Consider the following 23,265-nt stretch of genomic DNA (forward strand, 5'->3'; position numbering starts at 1 on the left):
CAAACTTCAGTGAGTTTGAACGAGGCTTTAGAGTCACAAGTCCAGATCTAAACTCATCTGAGAATTTGTGGCAAGATTCACAAACTGATGATGGCAGATTTTCTCCATCCAGTATCACAAACTCTGAGCTATTTTGTAATGAAGGATGGGCAAAAACGTTGATGTTTCTACACCTGTTGAAACGTACAAAAAGGTGATTTGACAAAGCTCTGATTCAGGGAACACAACACATAATTTTCCCCTCATATTCTTCTGCATTTCTTCTTCTTGAGGTCAGTGAAAGCCTGCACATTTTTTGGAAAACAAATCTTAATGACATTCGTTTCTTTTTCATAGTTACCCACTACTTTACATTACAGTATTTGCCAACCCTGGTCCTCAAAGCGCACTGCCCTGAATGTTCTTCTTCTTATGGTTGGCAAACCACTAAATGGTGCATTACTGACACCAACTGGTAAGAAATGTTTATACTGTTGTACAGAGACAATATTTAACACTTGATCTATTTCAAAATAAATTTATTAATAAATAATAAATTAGTATTAATTAATTTTGATCTACTTCAAAATAAATTAATACCTGCTTCAATTTCAACCCACAGATTTAAAATGTTTGTTTTTTTTGTGTGTTTTTTTTTTGTTTGAATATTATTAAGCTTTATTTGATGGTTTCAGCATCAATAAATTAAATAATTTTAACATTTAAAGGAATTGAAATGTTTATTTTTGTAAAACTTTCAAAAAAAAATAAGCTTCATAGTTTGATTGTTGTGTTGCCATGGTTACAGCCTGGCGCCACGAGTTTAACATTTACTTTATGTCTTAGCACGGGTTTGCCCATAAGCACATCTCAGCAAATATTAACCAATTATCTCTGATTACTTTAGGCTCCGCCCCCTCTGTCAGATGGGGGTGGAGCCTAATGCTGTTCTCGTCAGCAAATGTATCTTTATGTATCTTTTATTTTCTTCTTCTTCCCATTGGTTCTGCCAATGCAGAAAACATGATCGTTTGCTGCTTTAGCAAACCTGATTCAGATGATTAGGAACAACCTGTTAATCAGCCATTGATTGAAATCATGTGTGCTGAAGCAGGCGGCCGTCTAAAACACAAAGGGCAGTGTGCCTTGAGGATCGGGGTTGAAAAACTGGTCTAAATTCAATTAGACATCGTACTCTGCAACTAATTTGTGTAATGTGACAAAAACCTGAGAACTTCTAACAGATCGCGGCACACTGCAGATGGAGATCAAACATGTCTGCTGCCATGCTGAGCCTAATTAAACGTGTAAATAACAGAGGTGGGGACTCGAGTCACATGACTTGGACTCGAGTCAGACTCGAGTCGTTAAAATCACGACTTGAGGCTTGACTTGAAAAAAGGCTCAAAGACTCGGGCTTGACTTAGACTTTCATGCCATTGACTTGGGACTTGACTCGACTTGAAGCTGTTTACTTTAAAAGACGTGATATTTTTTACTCAAAGTCTTAAAATTTAAAACACATTATTTATAAAGTGGCGTCATTAATTAATTTCACTCATTCCGCATCAATATGCGCAGACCGTCCCTCTGTTTTTCCTCTCTCCTTATTTATGTCTGTATGTGTGCGTAGCTGCAGCTCAACCAATCAAATTAACAGGATTTGGACATTCAAAAAAACGCGGCGACGCTGCAGAGCTCAGGGAACGAAAGGCAAAATAACGGCTTGAATATGCTTCCGCGAGTCATTTCTTTTGGCTACTTAGGTTATGAACTTTCGAATAAAAAACGAACTGCAACTTGTAAAACATGCAAGATGAGAATATCGGATGGAGATGCCACGACGTCCAACTTTGTCCGGCATTTGAAGCTTCACAAAGATGGTAGGTGGCACTTTTCTTTTGCTGCAAGATAGTTGACTTTAGCTAACTTCGTGTTAGCATGTGTACTCCGGGCTAAATTGGTGATGATTTACTATAAATCCGGTCCTTCAAATGCCTCCACACCGTGTTATTAGCTCAGGAAGCCGGTGGATAGTGAGCGGGGCTCCGGAACAGAAAGCAGATTCTGGACCTGAACTCAGGGAACAGAGTCTCTCTGTCCCATCATGATGATGAGCCCGTCCAGTATCATCTAAGGATGGTTGGTGTATTTGAAGACATCTACGTTGGGAAATTATATTGACAATATATTGTTTACTGCAGTCAGTGCATTAAGTCTTTTTGACTTAATGCACTGACTGACTGTGACATGTCGCACAGAACCCATTTCCAAGTAGTATAGCTTTGCTGGAAAACTAATTTAAAAAACAAATCGCGTTTTTTCTTTGGCCATCTTTCAAAAATTTCTGTAAAAATAAAAATTGTACAATCTCACTGACCCTGAATATAACACTAAGTGGGATAGTTAACTGAGTAGGACATAAAATAATGAGCTCATTATTTTGTGTTTAGTGATTCTGACCAGCTTGATTCACACAACATGTTTTTATCAATAACCCACTTGGCCTGACAGATATTTATTTTACCATCACATCCAAATTCAAAACCACTCCACTTTATTTGAAATGATTTAGATTTTTTTCATGTGGTTTATTTGTTAAAACGGACCAAATACAATGACTGTCCCAAATAAATGTTGTGTTTAGAATATCTGGCCCATATTTATGGAGGACTGAAACTAACATACTTAGAAATAAAAGCAGAAAAATAAATGCACCAGACCTTCCTGAGTTTACTTGTGATAACTTCATGTATACTTTTTTTTTATTGAATATCAAGTTTAACAGAACTGCGCAATAAAGGGGTCCAATTTAAAAATGTTTTTTATACTTTGTGTTCAGCTGCACATGTTCTATCATTTGAGATAAATACAGATTTTAAAAAGAACAAATGGTCCATTATTTTAATTTTATGTATAATGGCAAATTATATAAAAAAAAATAAAATAAAAAGGACTCAATGATTTAAAATTAAAGGTTCCTGACTTGAGACTTGACTCGACTTGAGGACAGAGACTTGAGACTTACTTGCAACACAGTGACTTGGTCACACCTCTTGTAAATAATCTGCTTAAGGTAAGCCAGTAAAGCTTGTGCTCTTTTCTAAAAGTGCATTTTCATTCTATTTATGTAAAACACAAATTGCTGAACTAAACTGAAAGAAAAGAAATCTGAATGAAAACAAGTGATGGAGGATAATAACTGACATGCTGCAGGTGTGATGGACAGAAACCAGGTGTGAGTGAGTGAAAGGGAAATAGCCGAGTTAAAATGATTCACTCATTCACTGAACAGTTCACTACAGTAATACCTGCCTCATTCATAAATAGGATAGAAGAACAACGAAGATAGAAAATATTTAGCTTTTCGCCAAATTTAAGACACTCCTAATTTTGGAGGGAAATTATTTGAAAAGTTCCTAAACAAACATATCATTTTATTGTAAAAAGCAATCACTGTGAAGTTTAAGTCACACAATGCTCACCAACATGACGTAAATAACGTTCAGGCAAAGTTAATTTAGTTTTGGACATTTGAGTAAAATTAAAATTCCCCAAAGTAAAATTAAACAGATACTGTAGAAAAAAAGTATTTGGTCCCTTAAAGTTTTTTTTTCTTTCTTGTCAAACTTAAATATTTTTGATCATCAAGCTGTTTTCAGAAATGAGCTCACTTTAATTTAGGTTTGGAAAAATCTCTCCAAACCAACCTGGAACTATCTCAAAACGACAATCACAGTATTTTATTTTAATAGCACTATTTTATACAGATATGTTGCTGCCAAAACTGTAGACTCAACAAATCATTTAAATGGAACCAGTCTGACTGCATGAAGTATGTGAAAAGATTGAAAATAGTCAATTAAAAAAAAAACAACAAATCAATATTTCAATTATGCAACTATTGTGAAACGAAAGCTGGTGAATCTAGTTTAGAGATCGCGTACCAATGTGAGGCTGCATTCGATAACTTAAACTGTTCAGGTTTGTGCTAAAGTAAAGTTGCTCACCAGTTGCTCTGCGAGAAATGACCAGACAGCTGATCAGGTTTCCGTAACCTTTAAGCTTTGATGACCACACACACTAAATCCTGACGCTAAAGCACAGTAGCTAGGGAAAAAAATGTTTTCAAGGGAAGGAATCAACATTTATAAAAGCCCCCGTCTCTGCCATATGCGCTGCTTGTGGGAGAAAACAATGTATTGCATTTACGTCTCATTATATCAATTAATCGTTGCACATCTGTAAGCGTGTATCCTCATTTCGGGGCCTGTTATGTATGTTTGTGTTACAATGATGCGTTGGTTCTTTGGCACCTGCGCTGCATTACAAAGCTAAAGGCTTGGATAATATGCTGCAGGTGCAGTCCTGGCAAACGGGGAGATGGCAGAGTGCGAGTGTTTGTTTGGAGAAAGAGGAGGAGGAAGAGGAGGTCACCTGCTGTTGATGGTTGGCACTCAACATTAGAGCAAACGGATGACGTCAACCTACACCCTCTACCTCCTGCGGACTGCGTGTTCGGAGGACCTTTCATCTCCGGAAACAACACCTCTTCCACAAAGCTGGCCTCACAGAGCCCGACGCAGGAACCGAGGGCTCTTTCTGTCCATCCTGCCTCCCCATCTGCAGCGCTGTCAATAATTATTGAAGGTAATTACGACGCCGATTAGGAGCGTTCTTTTATGGCTGCGTTGGCAGATCTGCAAAGTAAAGATGGGCTAATGGAGGCAGTCACAGGAGAAGCATCTCGGAATGACATCCAATAAGGAGTCGTTCTGGTTTGCAGAAATCTAATTATGGGATGGCTGATCTATAGTCACTGGCACGTCGATGTTATTCCGCCCTGGCACACCATGTACAGTTGCAGTCGAACCCAGTGATATGGTCATAAATCGCTTGTAGATATTTGCACAGATCCAACTTTTTCCTTTAGGGATTGGCATCATCGTGTCTAAGAATAACATAAAACCACCAGCTACAGAAGATAATTTTAAGCCACCTAGCTATAATGCCCCTAAATAAAATCCACTGCAGTTTCCTTCAGTAGTAGGCTAATTAGTAAATTGTCTCATCTTGAATAATTTAAACTTAAGATTGCATAAACGCAGGTGTTCTGAAAACATTGGACAGAGTCATAAAGGTTCAGTGAAAAAGATGAAACTTAGTGTAATTTTTTTTCTTTTGCAGATAAACTGTCTAGATCTGTCCTCAAGGGACGGTATTTTTATGTTTCTATGCAAGTTGAAAAATTTTTGTGCAAAGTGGTGCTCTCTTTGGGTTGAACAACTGCAGTCAAATTTTCCCATTGGACACAACAGCGTAGCTCGGTTGATGTTTACGTCACATCCTGGTATAAAACAATCTCACTCAGACACATAGTGAGTCAGGAGCTGGAATAGTGAGCATTGATCGATGGCATTTCTAAGCTTTGCACATGTGTGACTCATTTGCAATGTGGACACGGAGTAGACTGGATCTCTGCTCCGACTGCAGTGCTCAGGCAGCAGGAGGGGCTCACAGCAGCTGTATGCTCGCTCTGTCAGGACGGTTACTGCAGAGAGATTGCTGCTGCTTAGCTTGTTACCTGATAAGTCTCCAACACAGAAAAACAGTTGATAGATTTGTCACTAATTACTTTTTTTTCCCAAAAAGACACTAAAGGGTCTGAAAAGTTGCTGAATATAGCAACAGTCATTAAGTTGGCAACAGTAGGTTTCCTCTTCCTGGCCCCACCCCTCGGTGGCTCTTGGCCACGCCCACTTTACTGGTTAAGCGTCAGAACGCTGGGTCCAAACCGACGGGCACACGCTGGGCAGATACCCAGTTAAATTTCTTCAGGAATTTAATATGTCTAGTTATTAGTATTATTCCAAGATATGAAAGTCTACCTAAACTTGTAGATCAGGTAAGGAGTTTGCGTTGACAAAATGCCTTGTTGAGGTCAGAGCAGAATGAGCAGACTGGTTTGAGATGACAGCTGAAGACTACGGTGGCTACCACTCCTGTCAGCTAGGAAGAGCTTTGAATGAATGCCAAGCGGATCAGAGGCCGCTTCAAAAGCAGGAAGCTGACTTTGTCGCAGAGAATTCTGGATAAATGCAACTAAAACAAACGTGCGAGTCTACCGCTAGCAGGAGTAACGACTTGATGTCTTGCTGAAGACAAAAAGAAAAATCCTACAGCCACAAAAATCTGATGCCACTTCATTTTTGTTTACATTTTGTGAAGAAGGAAGTTGCGCTAAGTGTCGTCTTCTAAGGTTTTCATGTCATTTCCTTCGGTGGGTCTTGGTGCAGCGCCTCCACAGGCGAGGAGGGGAACAGGTTTTTCAAATGTTGCAATTTTGGTCCCCAATCTGAACTAAGCCTATGAGCTATGAAAACATCCTAAAGCGGTTCTGTTGGGGAAAGGAGTCCAACCCGGTTCTATGAGGGAGTCTGTAATACAGCAGGACTGTGTGGCCTTACGTCATCGTGAATAGCAGAGTCAGAGGACCTTAAACTGTTGAATTGCACACTCAGCAAAGATGAACACTTAGCGTACTATACCCTTCAGCATCAGAGCTGCTGAATTATAAAGGAGGTGTAATTGAACATGCATCTCTCCTCGGTGGGTCATAGCCTGGTGTAGATTTGCATAAATGCTGTAAAGGCAATGAAGCCGATCGGTAAAGTGAAAAACCGTGATTACTTTAGGAAAGCATCTTGACTTTAACAGATTTGCAGAAACGGTTTTGTCCTTTTCCCTGCTAATGACTGAAGAGCATTTAAATTATAAGTCTTGAGCGTCTCACCTGCTTGACGTTTTCTCTACTTTCTGCTCTGTTACAGTTTCTGTTAACGACTTCCAGATTACAGCTCGGCTGAAGCGCTCTGGAGGAGAGAGAGAGAGAAAGTCTGAAACTGTGACTTAGTCAGATGCGTTTGTACCGTACGTTTGAGGCGAACCTGACGACCGTTTGTGGTTTTTAACACGTTTTCCTTCAAACTTCGTACTCTAGCTCCAAAGTGCACTTGCTCTGCAGCCGTCTGTGTTGTACCATCATCCCACCTCAAACATGTTGTCTGGTAATGAAATGCAACAAAGTGACAAATTTGAAATCCTTGATTTAGAGGAAAGACAGCGTAGGAAGCGCACAGCATATGGCGCTGCGTCGTCAAACTTGGCAAGAGGCTTAATAATGAAGATTTGCTCTAAATTAAACAAAATCCCTGAAGAAAAACAAAAGGAGAGCCGTTGGAAGTACCGGAAGGGGTAACCTTCACTTTTAGGTGCGCGAGGGAGCTAGCAAAACAAGAAAAGGAGACCTTTTTATGTTAATACATTTTCTAAGGTTTGTAGCTGCATTTAGAGAACAACCAAACGTACATTGAGCTCTTGGATTGAACGCCTTTCCATATGGCATATGGATCTGGGAACAGATCGAAGGATGAAATGAGGGGGGGGAAGGAAGGAGTCCCATGTGTCCTTTTCTCTTCATTAGATCCCAGAAAAACAAGAAGCGCCGCAGCAGTTTGATTGAAATTAGAGTTGTTAAAGATGTCAAAACGGGTGCGGCTCATTTGGAGGAGCCCCTGACAACACGAACGCGGATGTTCGCAGATCGTTACAGGGCCGCGACGACGCTCTGAAAAACCTGCTTAATTATGTGTAGATTGAAATAAGATGTATACATAGACTGCTGCTTGAATTATTTATATTTTGCGTCCAACTATAAAAGACTTGATTGTAATCTTTGAAAATGCCAAATGTTCTGTTGTCTTTGTGTTTGGACATTCGCTGCTTTTTCCTTAATTTTCAGTTCATTATCTGACCTTATTAGATGAACTTTTATGAATCCACTTGAATTCAAGGGATAAACCAGAATCTTGTTTTGCAAAAAGCCGATTTAGAAACTAGATCTTTAGGCTGTTTGCATCTGTTGGAAAGACCCAACTTGTTCCTTTTTTTTTTTTTTTTATTTTTTTTTTATTTTTTATTTTTAACAAATCAAATGAACACCACTTCACAAAGAAGGAAAAAGTAGTAATAGATCATGTTCTCTGCTGTCCGGCTTTTATTTTTGCTCCCGCGTATGTTTCTTGTTTACTGGCGAAAAGAGAGAACACGAGGAGAGGAAACGGACCAGCTGCATAAACGCTCTTCGCCCATTTCAAAATAAGAGCGTGAAGATAAATTTTAACTCATTGAAGAGTTAACAGATGTCAGACTTCAATGACAGTTAAAATGGCGCTTTAGAATTCATCTGTAAAAAAATAAATCGGGGGAAGCAAAGGGCGCTAAACATTTTCAAAGTCGGCTAAAGCAATGAACAAAAAAATTGCTCCGCTATTAGCTGATTAGCAAATTAGTGAAAATGTGTCTGCCACTGCTAGTGTGGCACACAGGCCATTTTGATGAAATAGTTGATGTAAATTAATACTGTGTGTGTGTGTGTGTGTGTGTGTGTGTGTGTGTGTGTGTGTGTGTGTGTGTGTGTGTGTGTGTGTTTATTTACTAGTTTTGTTGCAGTTGCAGTTTGACGGCGGTTGCGGAGGGGGTCAGTATCACTCCGCCGTTGCTAGGAGACGGTTGGAACGGATGGGTCTTTTTCTAACGGCTGTGTAGCGATGACCGCTAAAATGGCTACTTTGTAACAATTATTAAATTAAAATGTTGCGAATCACAACATCTCGCTTGATTGTTTGTCACCGTTACACTAGCCTTTAAGTAATGCTAGAAATATTTGTATTTACCTGTTGAAAAGGGTCTTTTACTATTAAAGGACAGTCCAGACGTGCAGCACTTTTCTGCTCTGCCATTTGGTCATTTTCCTTTCTTTAGCCAATCACTGCTAAATAAAATAAATGGTGGTTTTGTATTGGATGCTTTGTCAAGTACCTCTGTACCTTGGTATTTCAGCTTCCACAGAACAAATCTGCAAAGACTGAACTGTGAACATGAGGTGGTCTACTGTACCATTAACAGACAAATGTACATAAAAACATGCATGCTATTATTGGTGAGAACTCTGTGAAGAAAGGGAGTCCTCATTTACCTTTAAGCACGTTGCATATGTGCACACATACTCCCCAAACAGTTGGTTTAAAGACTGCTGTGGCACTGTGCTGTAAATCTGTACAATTCATAAAAACCAGAGGAGATGTAGAGAAGCATTTGGGAGCTAATTTAGTTGATTCTTCTTTCTCAGCCGAACTGTCATGTCACAGTAACGCATACAGTTCAGTATAATCTCCCCAAGTGTCATCTCTAAACTGATCACGTTAGCAAACACAGTCGCCTCTTTATGCGTGAAACAGACACGAAGCAGCATTAGCATTCATGACGTTTGCAGGAGCAGTTTGGGGTTGAAACATTCCTCTGCAGCCTGCATGGCTGAAGCCTCAAAACGTCACGATTCAGTGTACTTCTAAACCAACCACTTAGGTTCAATCCATTAATGCCACAGCTCTATTCCAACCACAGAGCCCCCTCTCTCCTCCTGTTGGCCTAAACAAAGTACCTTTTGTACTCGTGTCCTCATTCTTCCCACTACTTGCCTGCAAGACTTCCTACAACTTAAACTAATTTCTTGAAGTAATCCTATAAACATTTTTTTAAAATTAATCGGACATCATGACCTGCTGACTTGACTCCACTTATCTGAGTCGTAAACTTGTGCGTGACCTCATTATCCAGATGGACTCTTTCCTCCATAGAAATCTGAAGTTGCAGTTATTTTAAGCATAAGACTTGGCGTCGGTACGTGAAAAGAATACGATTTTTAAAGTATATAGAGTTATCCGCGTTTTGCCCCACGCGGTTTTCTTGTGGTTTCCTTAAAACCACAAGTTTTAATGAATTTATTGGAGATTTCCCAAGTAGTAAATATATGAAGGAAAGGAAAATTATATCATTTAATGTTTTGCACAAATAATGTGCTAGTGTCAAAACTAAGTTTTCATTTAAGACTTTAGCATTTTTGCTAACTATGATAACATTTAGCGCACTTAGCCCAAGTTAAAAAAATTGAACTGCTACCTTACTCGCCTTGCTTTGTAAGCTTTCAATTTAACGTTTAAAATCTGAAGTTTTAGTTGGATTGTTACAAATTCATGTAGAAGTAATTGCAAAACCTTTGTTTCTTTACCGTGGAAACGGAAGGCCAAAACACTAAGAAAACATTCGCGTTTTGCTCTGGCGTTGTCGTGTAAACGGAGCTTAAATCGATTAGAAAGGTTGTACTACTTGACAAAGTCGTCCTGGGTTCGATTCCCGGTCTCCGGCCTTTTGCTGCGTTTTTTTTCTCCCCCTCTACTTCCTGTCCATCTACTGTACAATAAAGGCTAACAGAGCCTAAAAATATATTTAAAAAAATAAAGTCAATTGTGCCTATCTTACCTGCTTCTGCTGTAATCAGTACATAACCCTAGTGGTGATGAAGAAAACAACAAAAAATGCAGCCAAACCTTGTAGAGACACAACCCAAATGGAACTGAATAGAAAAGCATGCCGCACTTTTAAGATTTTCATTTAATCACCATTTTACATTACATTGAGTCGATTTATTGCACTGAATCCCATCAAAATACACATGAGTCTGTGGCCGTATTGAGAAAAAATACGTCAAAACTTTGGGGATATGGATAATTATGCAAGGCGTGGTTCGCTGGGTGTTTCTGTCACCTTGTGGGCATCTTCATCCACAAGTCTCTCTCTGATTTAGGCCGATATGACAGCTCTCGGAGCCCCAACAGGAAATTCCAGCATCCTAACCCCATCCAGGTCTGACAGCTAAACCCCCCCGCCGCTTTTTTTTTTCCCTCTCTCTCTCCACTGAAAAGCACATTAGCGATATTTCTTATCATACCGACAGCATCAATTTGCGCACAGCCTCCCCTTTGACACATTTGCCTTTGCCCCCATGAGAGGAGTGGCCATAAATTCACCGCAAGTGTCGACACCAGTGAAATACGCTGTTGCCTCAATTAGCTGCTCAGATCTTGTGTCAGAGCCATGGAGGACAAGAGAGAGAGAGAGAGACAGGGGTGGTAGGGGGGGAAACGATACGCTGCAGCTGAGCTGAAGTCATTTACCTGTGGGGCCTGGTACTGTCTCGCCATATCAAGGGCCTTTACACAAACACGCCTCTGGCTCTTTTAAGCAAAAAAACCCTACCAAAACGCAGGCCTGGGGCCGGGGAATGAACCTCTCTTACTCGGGTCAAAGCCGACACGGAGCAAAGGAGGGCGGGGGGGTGGGGAGGGAGTTACAGCTGATGCGGCGTTAGATATTCTCCAAAAAAGCTCGACGGGAGGAAAAGAAGAGGTTAAGGAGCATTCTGGTGCTGTATCTGCGCTCAGGGGCGTCCTGCGGCCCGGAGGAAGCGGCGTGGGCAGAAAGGGGGCAAGCGTTTCTCCCTGCTACCCCCTAGCCAGCCTCCTCCAACTGCCATCTGATGTGAGGTAACATGTGAGGGCGAGCTTCCATCTGTCCGCAGTGTACGGCAGCAGAAGGTGCAGCTAATGAGGCTTGATTTGCTGCTGCACCTGCCTCCAATCTGGGGCGGGGGGGTTGGTGGTGGTGGTAGCTGAGAGAACGAGATTCTGTGTTTTAGTGTGTGTGTGTGTGAGCAGGGGATGCTCCATCTCCTCCCCCCACCCCCCACCCATCTCCCCTTCAAGGTGTAATCATTGGTTAGCGTGTATGGGAGCGCCTGCAGGTTGATGGATCCTGGGAATTCATTAGGAAGAAGGTGAGGCCTTTGGGTTGGAAGGACCTTTTGACCCGTCTGCAAACGCGTTGGAAAGCCGAGGACGACTCAAAGGGAGAGGCTCGCCTCTGCTTTAGACGCCTTTTGTTAAAACCCGACGTTTGTGTGGTTGTGTTGTAGGTTTAGTTGACTCCTCATGAGCCACAAGTGATGCTTTTCACCAAAAATATATACATGTTGGCAGTGTTTTCATGTTTTTGTTTCTTCCCCGTCCCAGATGTTGTCAGGACGAAGTGGTGCTCGCATGCTAAATCAGGCATATTTATCCCCCTTTGCTGTTCCCTGTCACAGATACCATTTGACACAAGAGCTCTTCAGAGGCCAGTTATTCCAGCCCATTGAATCCAGACCAAAAGCTTCCTCCATGTGGGTTTGTTTTGTAGTTTTTCCTTCTCTTTTTTCAGTCAGTTCCTCGCCTTTTCCTGAATCTACAGGAGGAAAAATCTCTGATTAGCTCTCCAATAAAACCTTCATGTTTTGGGTCGTAATCAGGCAATCAACCAGAGGAAAAGCCCTTACACAGCATGATGCTGCCAAGAATAAACAAAATTATTCCACAAGTGTTTCAGTCTATCATGCAAAAGTCAAGTTAGCCAAGTTGCTAATTGTCTTCAGCAAATTCTGGCAGGGTGGTTGTAAAAAGCGAGTTTAAAACATTAATTGGTGGTAAATATGATTGCAAACACTGAGAAAATTGACGTTATTTAGCCTACATATAACAAATTGACTGGCAGCGTCTTATGTTCTTCATAGCTGCTGCTGTAACAATGAAATATAAACTGCAATAAAACGAAAAGCTCACTGCTCAAAGTCACTTCTCCTACGTGGGATCCTTTTATTCTCCGACTGCCTGCTATGGAAAGATTTATTGTTTTTAATTAAAATTATTCATCGGAGGGTCAGCGCTGTATAAATATACAGAAATTAATTGAAATTGAATTTAGGGGCCAGATCGTGCAAAATGTGATCCTTTCTGTAAACTGTCAAAGTATTTGATTCTGTTTCTACAAGATAATTACACTCCATCAAGGCTTTAACAGAAGAAATGATTGTCAAAAATTAGAGATTGTTTAATAGAATCTAATTTATTGGATGCTTTCAGATGGATGACTTTTTTTATTTTATAGTGAGCATGTAAAATGTATAAACCTCAACAGGTTTCTGAGAAAAGTAGTACCTTTACCTGTTACACTTTCTTAAAGAGATTAAAATAGGTTTATTGTGCTACACAAAACATGTCCATTATGTTTTTTTGCACAAAATTATTCTTGGAAGATGAGATTTTAGTTTGGCCGGTTCTGTAAGCAGATGTACATTCATGTAACTGTACATATTTGAAAAGCAGAAGTGGAGCCTCCTGCACAACCAATAAAATGGGGAAATCTTAATATTACCAGAATGAAATAGTTATATTAGGAGAATGAAGTAGTAATTTTGAGCTATGACAAACAATATAAAATAAAAATAATTATCCAAACCTTTTCATTAAAATTCCTTTTTTTCTAGTAAAATTGCGTCTGTATTATGACTGTTCTTGTAATTAAACTAAATCTTGTAGCCAGTTTGCTTTCATCAAATCCATTTAACTGTAACTTGCTGAAGGAAAGCCTCCCCACAGCATAATACTGCCACCACCGTGTTTCATCACAGGACTGCTGTGTTTATGGTGTTAATTTTCTGCCTCTTGTGCCGTTTTGCTTGACGACTAAATATTGTGATTTTCGGTCTTTTGTGAACTTTGTAAACAAGCACTTATTCCTCTGATTTCCCCACCGGAGCTGCGAATCTAGTGGCTCCTCCAAAGTTACCATGAGGCAAGTGGCTGATTGTCGGATTAATGCTCTCCTTGCGGCAGCATCATGCTGAGTGAAGGACAGAAAAACTGACCAGACTTGGTGTTTTAAAACAACGCACAACAAAATTCAGATTTCTTTTATTGGTTCTCAAGGATTTTTAAAAAAAAATTGTGTTTATGTTTATTTTGCTGCTAAGCACCATCTTGTGTTTATGTAGCACAACGATCTGCAACCTGTGGCTCCGGTTCTACAAGTTGCTTTTTGGACTTTCTAAAATGTCTCCTAGTAACTTTTGCTAAAGATAATAAAGACCCAACTCATGGTTTTCAAGAATTACATTAAAAGTAACAGCAATATCTGTTTAAATATATTTTTCTTGGACACTATAATGCAAATATTAATATTCCGAAGAAAAAAGAAATTACCAATGAGGATTTTGGAAAAGTTTTTTTATTTTAAAACCTACAATTAGAAACAAAATGGTGATTCTTTAAAAGTAACACATTTCCTGTAGTAGATATTTATCAGAAGTTGTAAATTCTGTTTTTTCAAAAGGTGAGGTGACATTTCAAAATGAGTTTAATTTAGCAGAGCAAAAAAAAAAAAAAGAGGCACTTTGTGTCAAATATAAAATACTGGTAAAGTGAGGTCATTGGCTTTAATGCGACAAAATGAAGAAAAGAAAAGTTTCCAACAGGCCGTTTTGTGCACATTTCCAGGAATGCATGCAAAGCGTGTGACCTGGCCGGGACAAAATAAGCTTTATTAATTGCCATCTAATGTCAGCCCGTCTCCTCTTCAGAAGCTTAGAAATGCTGCGATGAATCAGAGCTTAGTCACCAAAAGGAATCAGAAGCTGACGGAGAGGAGCATAAATCTGAGCCCGGTGCTGAAATTACGAGCCCGCTCCATGGGAAAAGAGTTTATGCTGCAAATCTGAGAGCGCTGATCATCCCATCGGGCTCATTTGTTTACTTTCAAATTCCCTCTTTTGTGGGTTTGGAATTAGAGCTGTGTTTGTGCTTGCTTTGGCCCGAGGATAGAGGGGCGGAGGGCGAGGGGGGGAGAAAATCACTCGAGATGTGATTAAGAAAATTTATACTGCCCTCTTCTGGCAGGAGCGATGATCACCTCTCCGAGTAAATGTAAAACTATTACTGCATTCATCAATGGAGTGCAGTTGAGAATCACTAATGTGCAGCTAAACATGATATAAATCTTCATTTGAGCTTTTTCACAGCATAGAGAGAGGGACAGTGTTTCACTATGATCGCATGTGCAGGGGATCAATTTCATATGAGGGAAAAGAAAAGGGGGAAACAAACTAACTCTAAATTCAGAATTAAAACCAAACAATTATTTGGTTTTTTTAAGAGGAGTTTCCTGCTCCGAGCAGGTAATTGTCCGGAGCCTTAATGTCCGATGCGGATCGTTCATTAAAGCCCCGCATAAATCCCATATGTCTTGCCTCTTGTGTGTGATGGTGCTCCAGCCTTTGCGGCTGACGTGAGTCGGATCTTCAGGCAGGTGGCTGGGAAACGGAGGCAGATGGGCCGAGTGTACGCCACCGCCGAAATCTGTGAAGTTCTCTCTTCAGTTTCAAGCTGCACCGATGGGCCCTTGAATTATTACCGGGGCCCCCCTATTCATAATTAGCCCGGGCCTGGTGGGGACCAAAGCCCCACTAATGATGCCTTTGTTGCCGCTGATCTGTGCTGCACAATCAACAAGAGGGAGGGGGGATGTATGACTGAGAGGAGCGGTCCCACATTGAGCGATAACGTGCCTTTAGGGCAGCCTCTCTAAAACAATCACGCATGGTTTCAGCTCTCCCCTCGTTAAAGATGAGTGTTCACATGGGGCGTGAGACTTGGTGTGTGTGTGCGTGTGTGTGTGTGAGAAAGAAAAGCTTGTAAGTCTGCAGATATGCCAGTTCCCACAGGCATTATTGGATATTTGGTTTCATAGGCCTGTGGTCTCTGTTTGTTAAAGATGCCTTTAAAAAAAAAGAAGAAAAAAAAAGCCATTTCATTGACTTAATCAAACTTTTGGTTTTCCACCAGAAAGTATTTAAATCACTCCTGAATTTGCATAGGTCTTATTTTTCAAACCCCAAACGGATCCTGAGTTTTGCTTTTGATTTACTGACCGTAAAGTGAAAGTAGAGCTGGTGTCGGGTTGTGCTTATATTTCTTCGCAGTACACAATGTCTCAGCTGGTGACAACATGTGCCTGAGTGAAAAGGAACTGTTTTAACTTGAAACCAGAGCTCAGGTATGCGCCGACGAAGGCTGAAACCTGAGCGGGCGGACGGAACAAGAGACTCGTCCTACTCGGTAACGGTTAAATGTATCAGAGTGAGCCGTGTTCAAAAGTGTAAATTAGCAAAGTGGAGAAAATTGGATTTTTATGCGAATGTTAAAGGCAGGGGCGTAATATGGCACACCTTCCAGGGTGGCAAGAATGCAGGGGTGCCATAAGTATTGAGAAAAAAATTGTGAATGTCACTACAAAGTTTTGGCACACAACGTTTACTTTTTAATTGCTCATGGATGATGTAGCGCTGCGACATTAGTTCTGATTTGATTGAGTCGAGGATTGACGTGTAACCGTGGCAACAAGTTATTGTTTTTACAACTGGGAGCTTATGAGTACCATCTCAAAAGCTCAGATAACACCTGAACTGTGACCCAAATTCCCAGACGAGATGAAAAGCGTAACCAAAGAGCAGAGAGAGGAGGAGGAATAGACACTGATCATATCTCCAACTCCAGCTTTCTGCCTGTACAGCCAGACAGAGATTTAAAGAGGAGTGGCAACAGCAAGTGAGGTGGAGTAGCAGTGCTTTCCAATCATCCTGACATGATGCTGTAAAATATCATCTCTGGATGATCTTGAACTGTTGGGATATTATGCCAGTCATGAGACTATCATTCAGCAACAGCCTTCAGTCAGAGGCTTGCTCAGATTTGCTGCAAGACTGACTGCTACCAGAGCTTCGTTTTGCCCACAGCATCAGCGATTCTTTGAAGATACTTGAATGACACGAGTTGGAAGTTTATCCTCTGGGATAAATTAATACATTTTGAATGTCATTACATTTTACTGCTTTTATAAGTCTGTAACTTTCTCCAATAATTCCCTGTGAATTTGACTGTTCATCCAAACACATGGATGCTTCCAGGCAACCTTGCTACTGTTTGGGGTTCTGTGAATCGACTATTGGAAAATACTGTTTCCGTGACTGGCAGAACACGAGACCCTGATCATGAGGACGGAAACTGTGGCTATAAAACAGGAGGAGTAATGCACCAAGTGGCATGCAGACAGTATACGATTCAAACTGTATCATAACCCTGATCAAAAATATCACAGTTCCACTTTATGACAATCCTTAGGCAAAAAAAAAAAAAACCTCATCTGACAATTGTTAAAATGGTAAATAATTTCTAATTTACCGTATTTTTTGGACTATAAGCCGCTACTTTTTTCCTACTCTTTGAACCGGCTTGTGCGGCTTTTCTGCGGATTTTTCTTCAACCACCAGGGGGCGCTTTAGCAGGAAGTGAGACATTGGAAGTCAAAATTGGAAATCAAAGAAGAAAGTGCTAATTTTCATTTAGAACAAGCACATGATGGCAGCAGGCAAGACGGGGAAATTTCTTCAAACTCATATTTACTTCCTGAGAGAGGTAAATGGAGCCGCTGCACATAAACTCAGCGTGAACAAATCCATGGTTCGGCGTTGGAGACAGAGGACAGCGTCTTTAATAGCAGATTTATTAAGGAAAACCGAGAGCGGCGGAGACACCAACGGCTTATACATGTTCGTTTCCAGTTTTTTTTTTTTCCAAAACATTTGTAGGTGCGGCTTATAATGTGGTGCGCTCTATAGTCCGGAAAAGACGGTAATTTTTATGTGCCGTCGACAGAAGTTTAAAATGAACACAACTAAACTTAGTTGTAGTTTTCACAACCTAATTGTGCAAATGCTAGACTTTATCTGGTCCTGCATTGAACACGCCGCTCATAGCTTGTCAGCTGCAGCTTTAAAACGGCGTTATATTCACGACGACGTTGTTTGGGAGCGTTGCTTTTTCACATTGTGAATTCTTTCCAAATGCATCTTTCTTCTTTGAAAAGAGGCAGAAGTTGAGTGGTTTTCTTTCAGTCAGCTGACCTGCAGTGCACAGCAGCAGGGTGGGTCCGTGCTGCGTTACTCTTGGCTCCGTTCAGCTCCAGCTTTTTTTTTTGCATCTCATTAAAAATATATATTAAAAGGGGAAAAAAAAAAACTTTTAGCACTTTTGAAATTACCACTTTGATATGAGAACGTAATGAGTGAAAGGTAATACTAACTAGCAAGTAATATTACTATAAAAACTAATATTGCTCATTAATACCCAGCATGATATAAAGGTTTCACCAATAATGATACCCAAAATAAATGCTCTATAATTTCTTAAAGTCTTAAAGAAGTTTATTTATCTAGTTATATTTCTAACTTGGCTTCAGGCCTATTGCTGCCTCTAATGACACCCTGTGCTAGTAGTGATGATTATGGCTAAGAATAACCCTTCACCTTATGTTCACTAAATTTATCGGGTTTCCATTTGCTGTGGGTGACGGTTCTTCGCTGTCTTAAGCGAGCAAATTACTTTTGAAAGTTATTTCTCAACAAATCAACTAATGAGCTTTTATTATCAATCCATCAGAGCAAATTGCATTTGCGTTCAATACTACCGCAAGTTACAAAACAATCAAATTAATTAAATAGCAACAGCTTTATCTAAAGAATGCAATTGCCTGCGCATGGCTTTTGATTATTGCTGCACTCCACTGGCTTTGGAGCAACAAGTTCACTTTCAAATGAGCTAATCAATGGATTTTGAATGGAAATATTAAATATTCAGACAATTTGCATCATCACTAAAAGCGATTTCGCAACGAATTATCTTAAAACAAAAGTTAATAATTAGACTTTTAAAAACAAAAAAATGTCAGTTTATGTATGTAAACTCAAATGGAACAAATGTTTAGTGAAGCTTGAAAGCTAAACGGTGCTCCCTCCAGCTGACGAGCAGCATTGCATGTCTGAGCGTCGCGTTTGCAAACTTCTTAGATGATCTGAGAATTCTAACTATTTGGATAAAGGTTGTCAAAGGGGTTTGTTTCAGTCTGTGCTTTTGCACATTTCTGCCTTCAAAGATAAATCAGTGATGGTAGACTTGAGACATATTGGCCCTTTTTGTTCTCTTTGTTCCGAAATGTGTTTATTTTTATTTATTTTGACAGCAATGGTTTCAGACTCATCCTTCAGCTCGCTACACTGCATTTTTTTTAATCATTATTTTACCGTCAATAAAACTGCTCACATTTTTGTCAGATTTCAGATGCATCCTCCCCCTCAATGTGGCAGCCTTTCTTTATTTAAAACACACAAAAAGCAACCCACTCCCACAAAAAGTGCTGCAGCGAGGAAAGGTCACGCTTAGGTTTGTAAATACCTCTTTGTTCCTCCAGGCCACGATCGGTTCTTCTGCTATCTAAAGAGAAGTTGGTGAAGGCTGTTTAAGGTCTTCGTTTTGTTTCAGAGAATGTTCTTCTTATGCCATTTCACATTCTGTGTTATAGAATGTTTTCTTGAGATTGTGCACTTGAAAAAATGGCTACTGAAAAGACTATCTTTTTTCTTTCTTTTTTTTGGCAGCTCCATCATGTTGGCAGCACAGTGACATCGGCATCCGTCTCTGGGTTCACGGCGGTGAGGAGGAGCTGGAGGAGGGGATGGATTTACTCTTTTCTGCAGGATCAGCCGAACGAAATGTCAGTGAAACGTTCAATCTCTAATGGATCCCAACGTCTCGCTGCGACGATGGCGAGGCTAAGTGCCCCTTTGTTTGCTTCTGAGGAAACGGATCAAGGATAAGGTGTTTGGTTAGTTGGAGGAGTGCGTGGGAGAGCAAAACGCAGCCGTGGACGAGGACTGTTCTAGAGGGGGGGCGTGCATCCGAGAGTCCAGAAACTTGGCCCGTTTTCAAATGAAAGTGTATTTATGCATTTATTAGTCTGCACTGGCAGCCTGTGTTGAGCAATTGCTCTCCTCCTCCTGGTTAAGTCAGGCTTTGAAGTCGCACATAGATTTTCGATCGATGAATGCAAAAGTAGAGGATGAATGAAAATGTAATTTATTTTCACAGACTAAAGGGATATTTCAGTGGCTTTTAAAAGAGCAAAGGCAATAAGAAACTGGCTACTTTATGTACAGATGAGCGCAGGGTCGGCTTCTGAGCTTCAGCAAGACATCAACCAGAACGCCTTGTTCTCTATTTTATTGAAAATGTAGAAACTATTTTTATATATATACATTTAAATGGTGTTAGTACTCTACCATTATATTCTATAAACTAGAGAGATATAGCCCACTGCTAAGCATGCATTTCATTAACATTAGCATGTTTTGTGTTTTTATAAAATACAAAGCCTCCTCACTCAAAAACCTGATTTCTAATAAACCTAAATACTGGAAGAAAATGTTTTGGCATAAAAATTCATGTAGGAGTGTTATTTATAGCACTAGATGGCTATTTAACCCCATTTCTAATCTTTATTTGAAGCTAGGTGAGAGGAGATTTTGTTAGTTAGCTGCTAATGTGGGTATAAATAAAATAAATGCCAGTTTTTTGCTGACTATAATCTATGGTATTATTTTTAATTTGATAAAGAGATTAAGTCGTTTTACATCTAAAATTGGCAAACTTGCTTACACCCAAAGTCTCTATGGCTCACTAATTAGCATGTTTATCATTACGTTAGCCTTAGCTTCCATTGTGTGTCTTTTTCAATAAATCTCATCATTAAAAAGACATATTTTTAAAAAATGTAATAGTAGGGCAGGAGTGATGACTTGGATGTAATATTTTGCTAAATTCTTTTCATGCCCAAAATTGATTCATGCCTTATCTATAAAACCCTGAACAGCTCTCCAACTGTAGGTTTGGCTGGTTAGCAATGCTAGCACAGTCTCTAGCATACTAGCTAACTGCAGAGAAGGGGGTCTATTTTGCTTAGAAATATGCTTGTTAAAGCTCTGTTTGGCTGTTTCTAATTAAAATTGTCCCAGATTTTAGGTATTTAATCCTGTGAATGAATACTGGGGATTTGTTTTATTTAGCTTTCAATGCTCTCCACATTATAAATTGGAGACTAATTAAAATGTGCAGCATTTAGTTAGAAGAACCGGTGTGTTTTGTGAGCATTAAATGATGCTTTTATGTAAGGTAACTTATGTTTAGGATTTAACATAAGCAACTCTTAACTTTCTGTAAGTTTGGCATTTCTACTCTCTCTAAAATAATCACTGGAACATTTAAACGACCTAAAACCTTTGTTGTTCATTTTAGATTTTATTTGGGTCTCGTTACCGCTTCCCTGTCATGTCGTCCAGGTCATGTGGTCTACTGTTTCAGCCTTTTGGAAAGCGTCTCGTTTGAAGCCGATTGTTAAGATGTTGTGACAGTTGTGTGAACCCTGTGAAATTAACAATGTCTTGGCGGCACAGCTCACTGATTGCATTGAGACTAAGATGTAGGAAGTCGGCTGTGGAGAAGCCCTTCATGTTTTTTTTTTTGTTTTTTTTTTTCGTGTGGGGTTGGGGCTTGTTGGAGAGGCTGTTTGCTGGGAATTGTTTGAAACCCTGTTGTCTCATAGATCAGATCAAAGAGCACTCAGTGATGCAATAAACTGGTGAAAAGAGGACATTGCTTGGATTTGCAGGATTGGTTTTGATCCTTTTTTTTTTTTTTTTATTATCACAAAATTCTCTCGGCTTTTCATGATACCGGTTCTATTTCAGATCCATCTTCTCCGGTTTTTTATGCTGCCAGTAAAGCACACAAAAATTCATAACGTGAAATGTTATCCTTTTTGTTTCCATAACACAGCTTGTGTTTAGCCAGCCTCTGCTGCAGCTAACAGTTGAGACTCCTCCACTTCTTCCTGTTTCATCCCATCCAGGTGCACAGCGGGAACGCTGCCATGTACGTCCCTCGGTGCACGACAGTGCAGCACAGCTGTGGAAGCCACCTAAAATTTGATTCCTCTCGCCGTAGCCTGGCAACGGCGGGTATTAGCGCTCGCAAGCTGGATGGGTGCAGTTCTGGTGCCAGAGGCAGGATGGGCGCCTGGTTGCAGCTCATTGGCAGATGACATTGAGTGAAAGCTGGCATTCTGAGATTAGGGGATCAGATGCTCACAGTGCTCCACGCAGGAAGTGGTATAAAATGTAAAAAAAAATAAAAAATCAATGCCAGGAGGGCTTGACAGGTCCTTGTGTCATGCATTACACAGCACATAAACCCACATCGCATTCATTTATTTTTTTTTATTTGTTTAATTTATCGACGGCTGTAATTTCATTTTTGGACGATTCACGTATCTGGGATGATAAGTAAATATTTGCTCAGCTGAACAAGCCAAAACGTCTCACTCTGTAGCTTGTAAAAAGCACTTTGAGATTTGAAGAAAAACACTGGCATCTCTTTGAAGGTCACAGATTTCACTTTTTTTTTGTTGGTCTCTAATAAAATACTGTTCGAAACACGCCAAAGATTTGGAATATACTACGACTGGTTTAAGTAGGCAAACACCACTAATACACCAATTAAACAATACAAAAATGGTCAAACAAACAGACTCAACCACACTTTTTTCCCCAACTTATCTCTGCTGCTTTTAACTATTTGTAACATTTTTAGCAAAATATGCTATAAGCTTATTTTGTCAAACTCCTTGTAACACAGCCTTTTTTTTTTTTTGACTGAAATTCCAGTCGTTGTAAGATGCGCCTCTGGTAAAAACCAGAATATGTGATGGCTCTACCAGCTGTGATCTTCACGGATTCAGTTTAAATTTGTTGACATCACCTGATCTATTCCCAGGAATCCTTCCTTGTTGGGTTCATCTATTCTCTGTGTATTCATCCTACCTACGACACTGTCAAACCGGTGTTTGACAGTTAATTGTGTCAAAGACTAATTAATGTCAAATATTTATAGTTTTTAAATACAGAAAAACTGCAACGCCTCTCCTGCACTTTTTAATGCTCCGTTATATGAACGAAACTACTATATTTTTCCTTCACTTAAAAGAAAGACATACATGGTTGTTTGGAAATATGCATGCAAAAAACATAGATGTGATGTGGAAAAACTAGAGGAGCTCCTAATAAGTTTACGGTGTTTCAATACTGGTAAAGTACCAAAATTATATTTATTACATAAAAGAGAAAACTCTGCCATAAGCATCTGACTGGTTAGCTTTTAGCTTATACGTCTGTAAGTCTATGTATCAATGTCAAAGATGCCACTAATTTAGCAGCACAGGCAGTGGCGCAACTACACATTATTCAGGTGGATGCAAAAACATAGATCGCCCCCTCCCCCCCCCCCCCCCCCCCCCCCCCCGACCGAGGGACGGAACGTCAGGGTGAAGGAGCGACGCTCACTCAGCCCCCCCCCCTCCCCCCCTCCCCCCGAGGCGACGATACGTGAAGGGTAAAACTCGCTACATTTACCTCGTTATGTGCGCGAGGTGAAGGAGCGTAAGGCGCGCAGAAGTGTACGGGAAAACATCATCGGCGCGCCGCCCCCTCCAGACGGGGTTTTGGCGCCCCCTCTGGTGCTGCGCCCCTATGCGTTGCATACCCTGCATACCCACTTTTTGCGCCACTGAGCACAG

The 23,265-nt window shown here is 40.3% G+C and overlaps 1 protein-coding gene and 1 long non-coding RNA gene across 6 annotated transcripts in view; one reads left to right on the forward strand and one right to left on the reverse strand.

The window, feature by feature from the left end:
- LOC103480719 (uncharacterized) overlaps window positions 1-9,451 on the reverse strand; it is a 63,851-nt gene extending 54,400 nt beyond the window's left edge. For all 5 annotated transcript variants that reach the window (XR_536150.3, XR_014084840.1, XR_536153.3 and 2 more), the window contains exons 1-3: window positions 8,477-9,451; window positions 6,927-7,043; window positions 6,773-6,851 (exon numbers count right to left, since the gene is read on the reverse strand). This is a non-coding gene — a long non-coding RNA (uncharacterized LOC103480719). The remainder of the gene's footprint in view (window positions 1-6,772; window positions 6,852-6,926; window positions 7,044-8,476) is intronic.
- LOC103480717 (uncharacterized) lies at window positions 809-22,901 on the forward strand. Its single transcript, XM_008435873.3, has 4 exons — window positions 809-1,862; window positions 4,340-4,629; window positions 19,238-19,353; window positions 21,544-22,901. The coding sequence occupies exons 1-4, from the start codon at window positions 1,789-1,791 to the stop codon at window positions 21,733-21,735; spliced, it is 672 nt and encodes a 223-aa protein (XP_008434095.2). The 5' UTR covers window positions 809-1,788; the 3' UTR covers window positions 21,736-22,901.
- Window positions 22,902-23,265: the final 364 nt, after the last annotated feature.

Source organism: Poecilia reticulata, chromosome 18 (assembly GCF_904066995.2).
Source record: "Poecilia reticulata chromosome 18, P_reticulata-male-v2, whole genome shotgun sequence".
In the NCBI taxonomy this organism is placed as follows: Eukaryota; Metazoa; Chordata; class Actinopteri; order Cyprinodontiformes; family Poeciliidae; genus Poecilia; species Poecilia reticulata.

Coding starts and splice junctions, on each gene's coding strand:
- LOC103480717 (XM_008435873.3), top strand. CDS start 1,789: ATGCAAGATGAGAATATCGGATGGAGATGCCACGACGTCCAACTTTGT. Junction 1,863..4,339: donor TTTGAAGCTTCACAAAGATG/GTAGGTGGCACT, acceptor AATATGCTGCAG/GTGCAGTCCTGGCAAACGGG. Junction 4,630..19,237: donor GCTGTCAATAATTATTGAAG/GTAATTACGACG, acceptor TTTTTTTGGCAG/CTCCATCATGTTGGCAGCAC.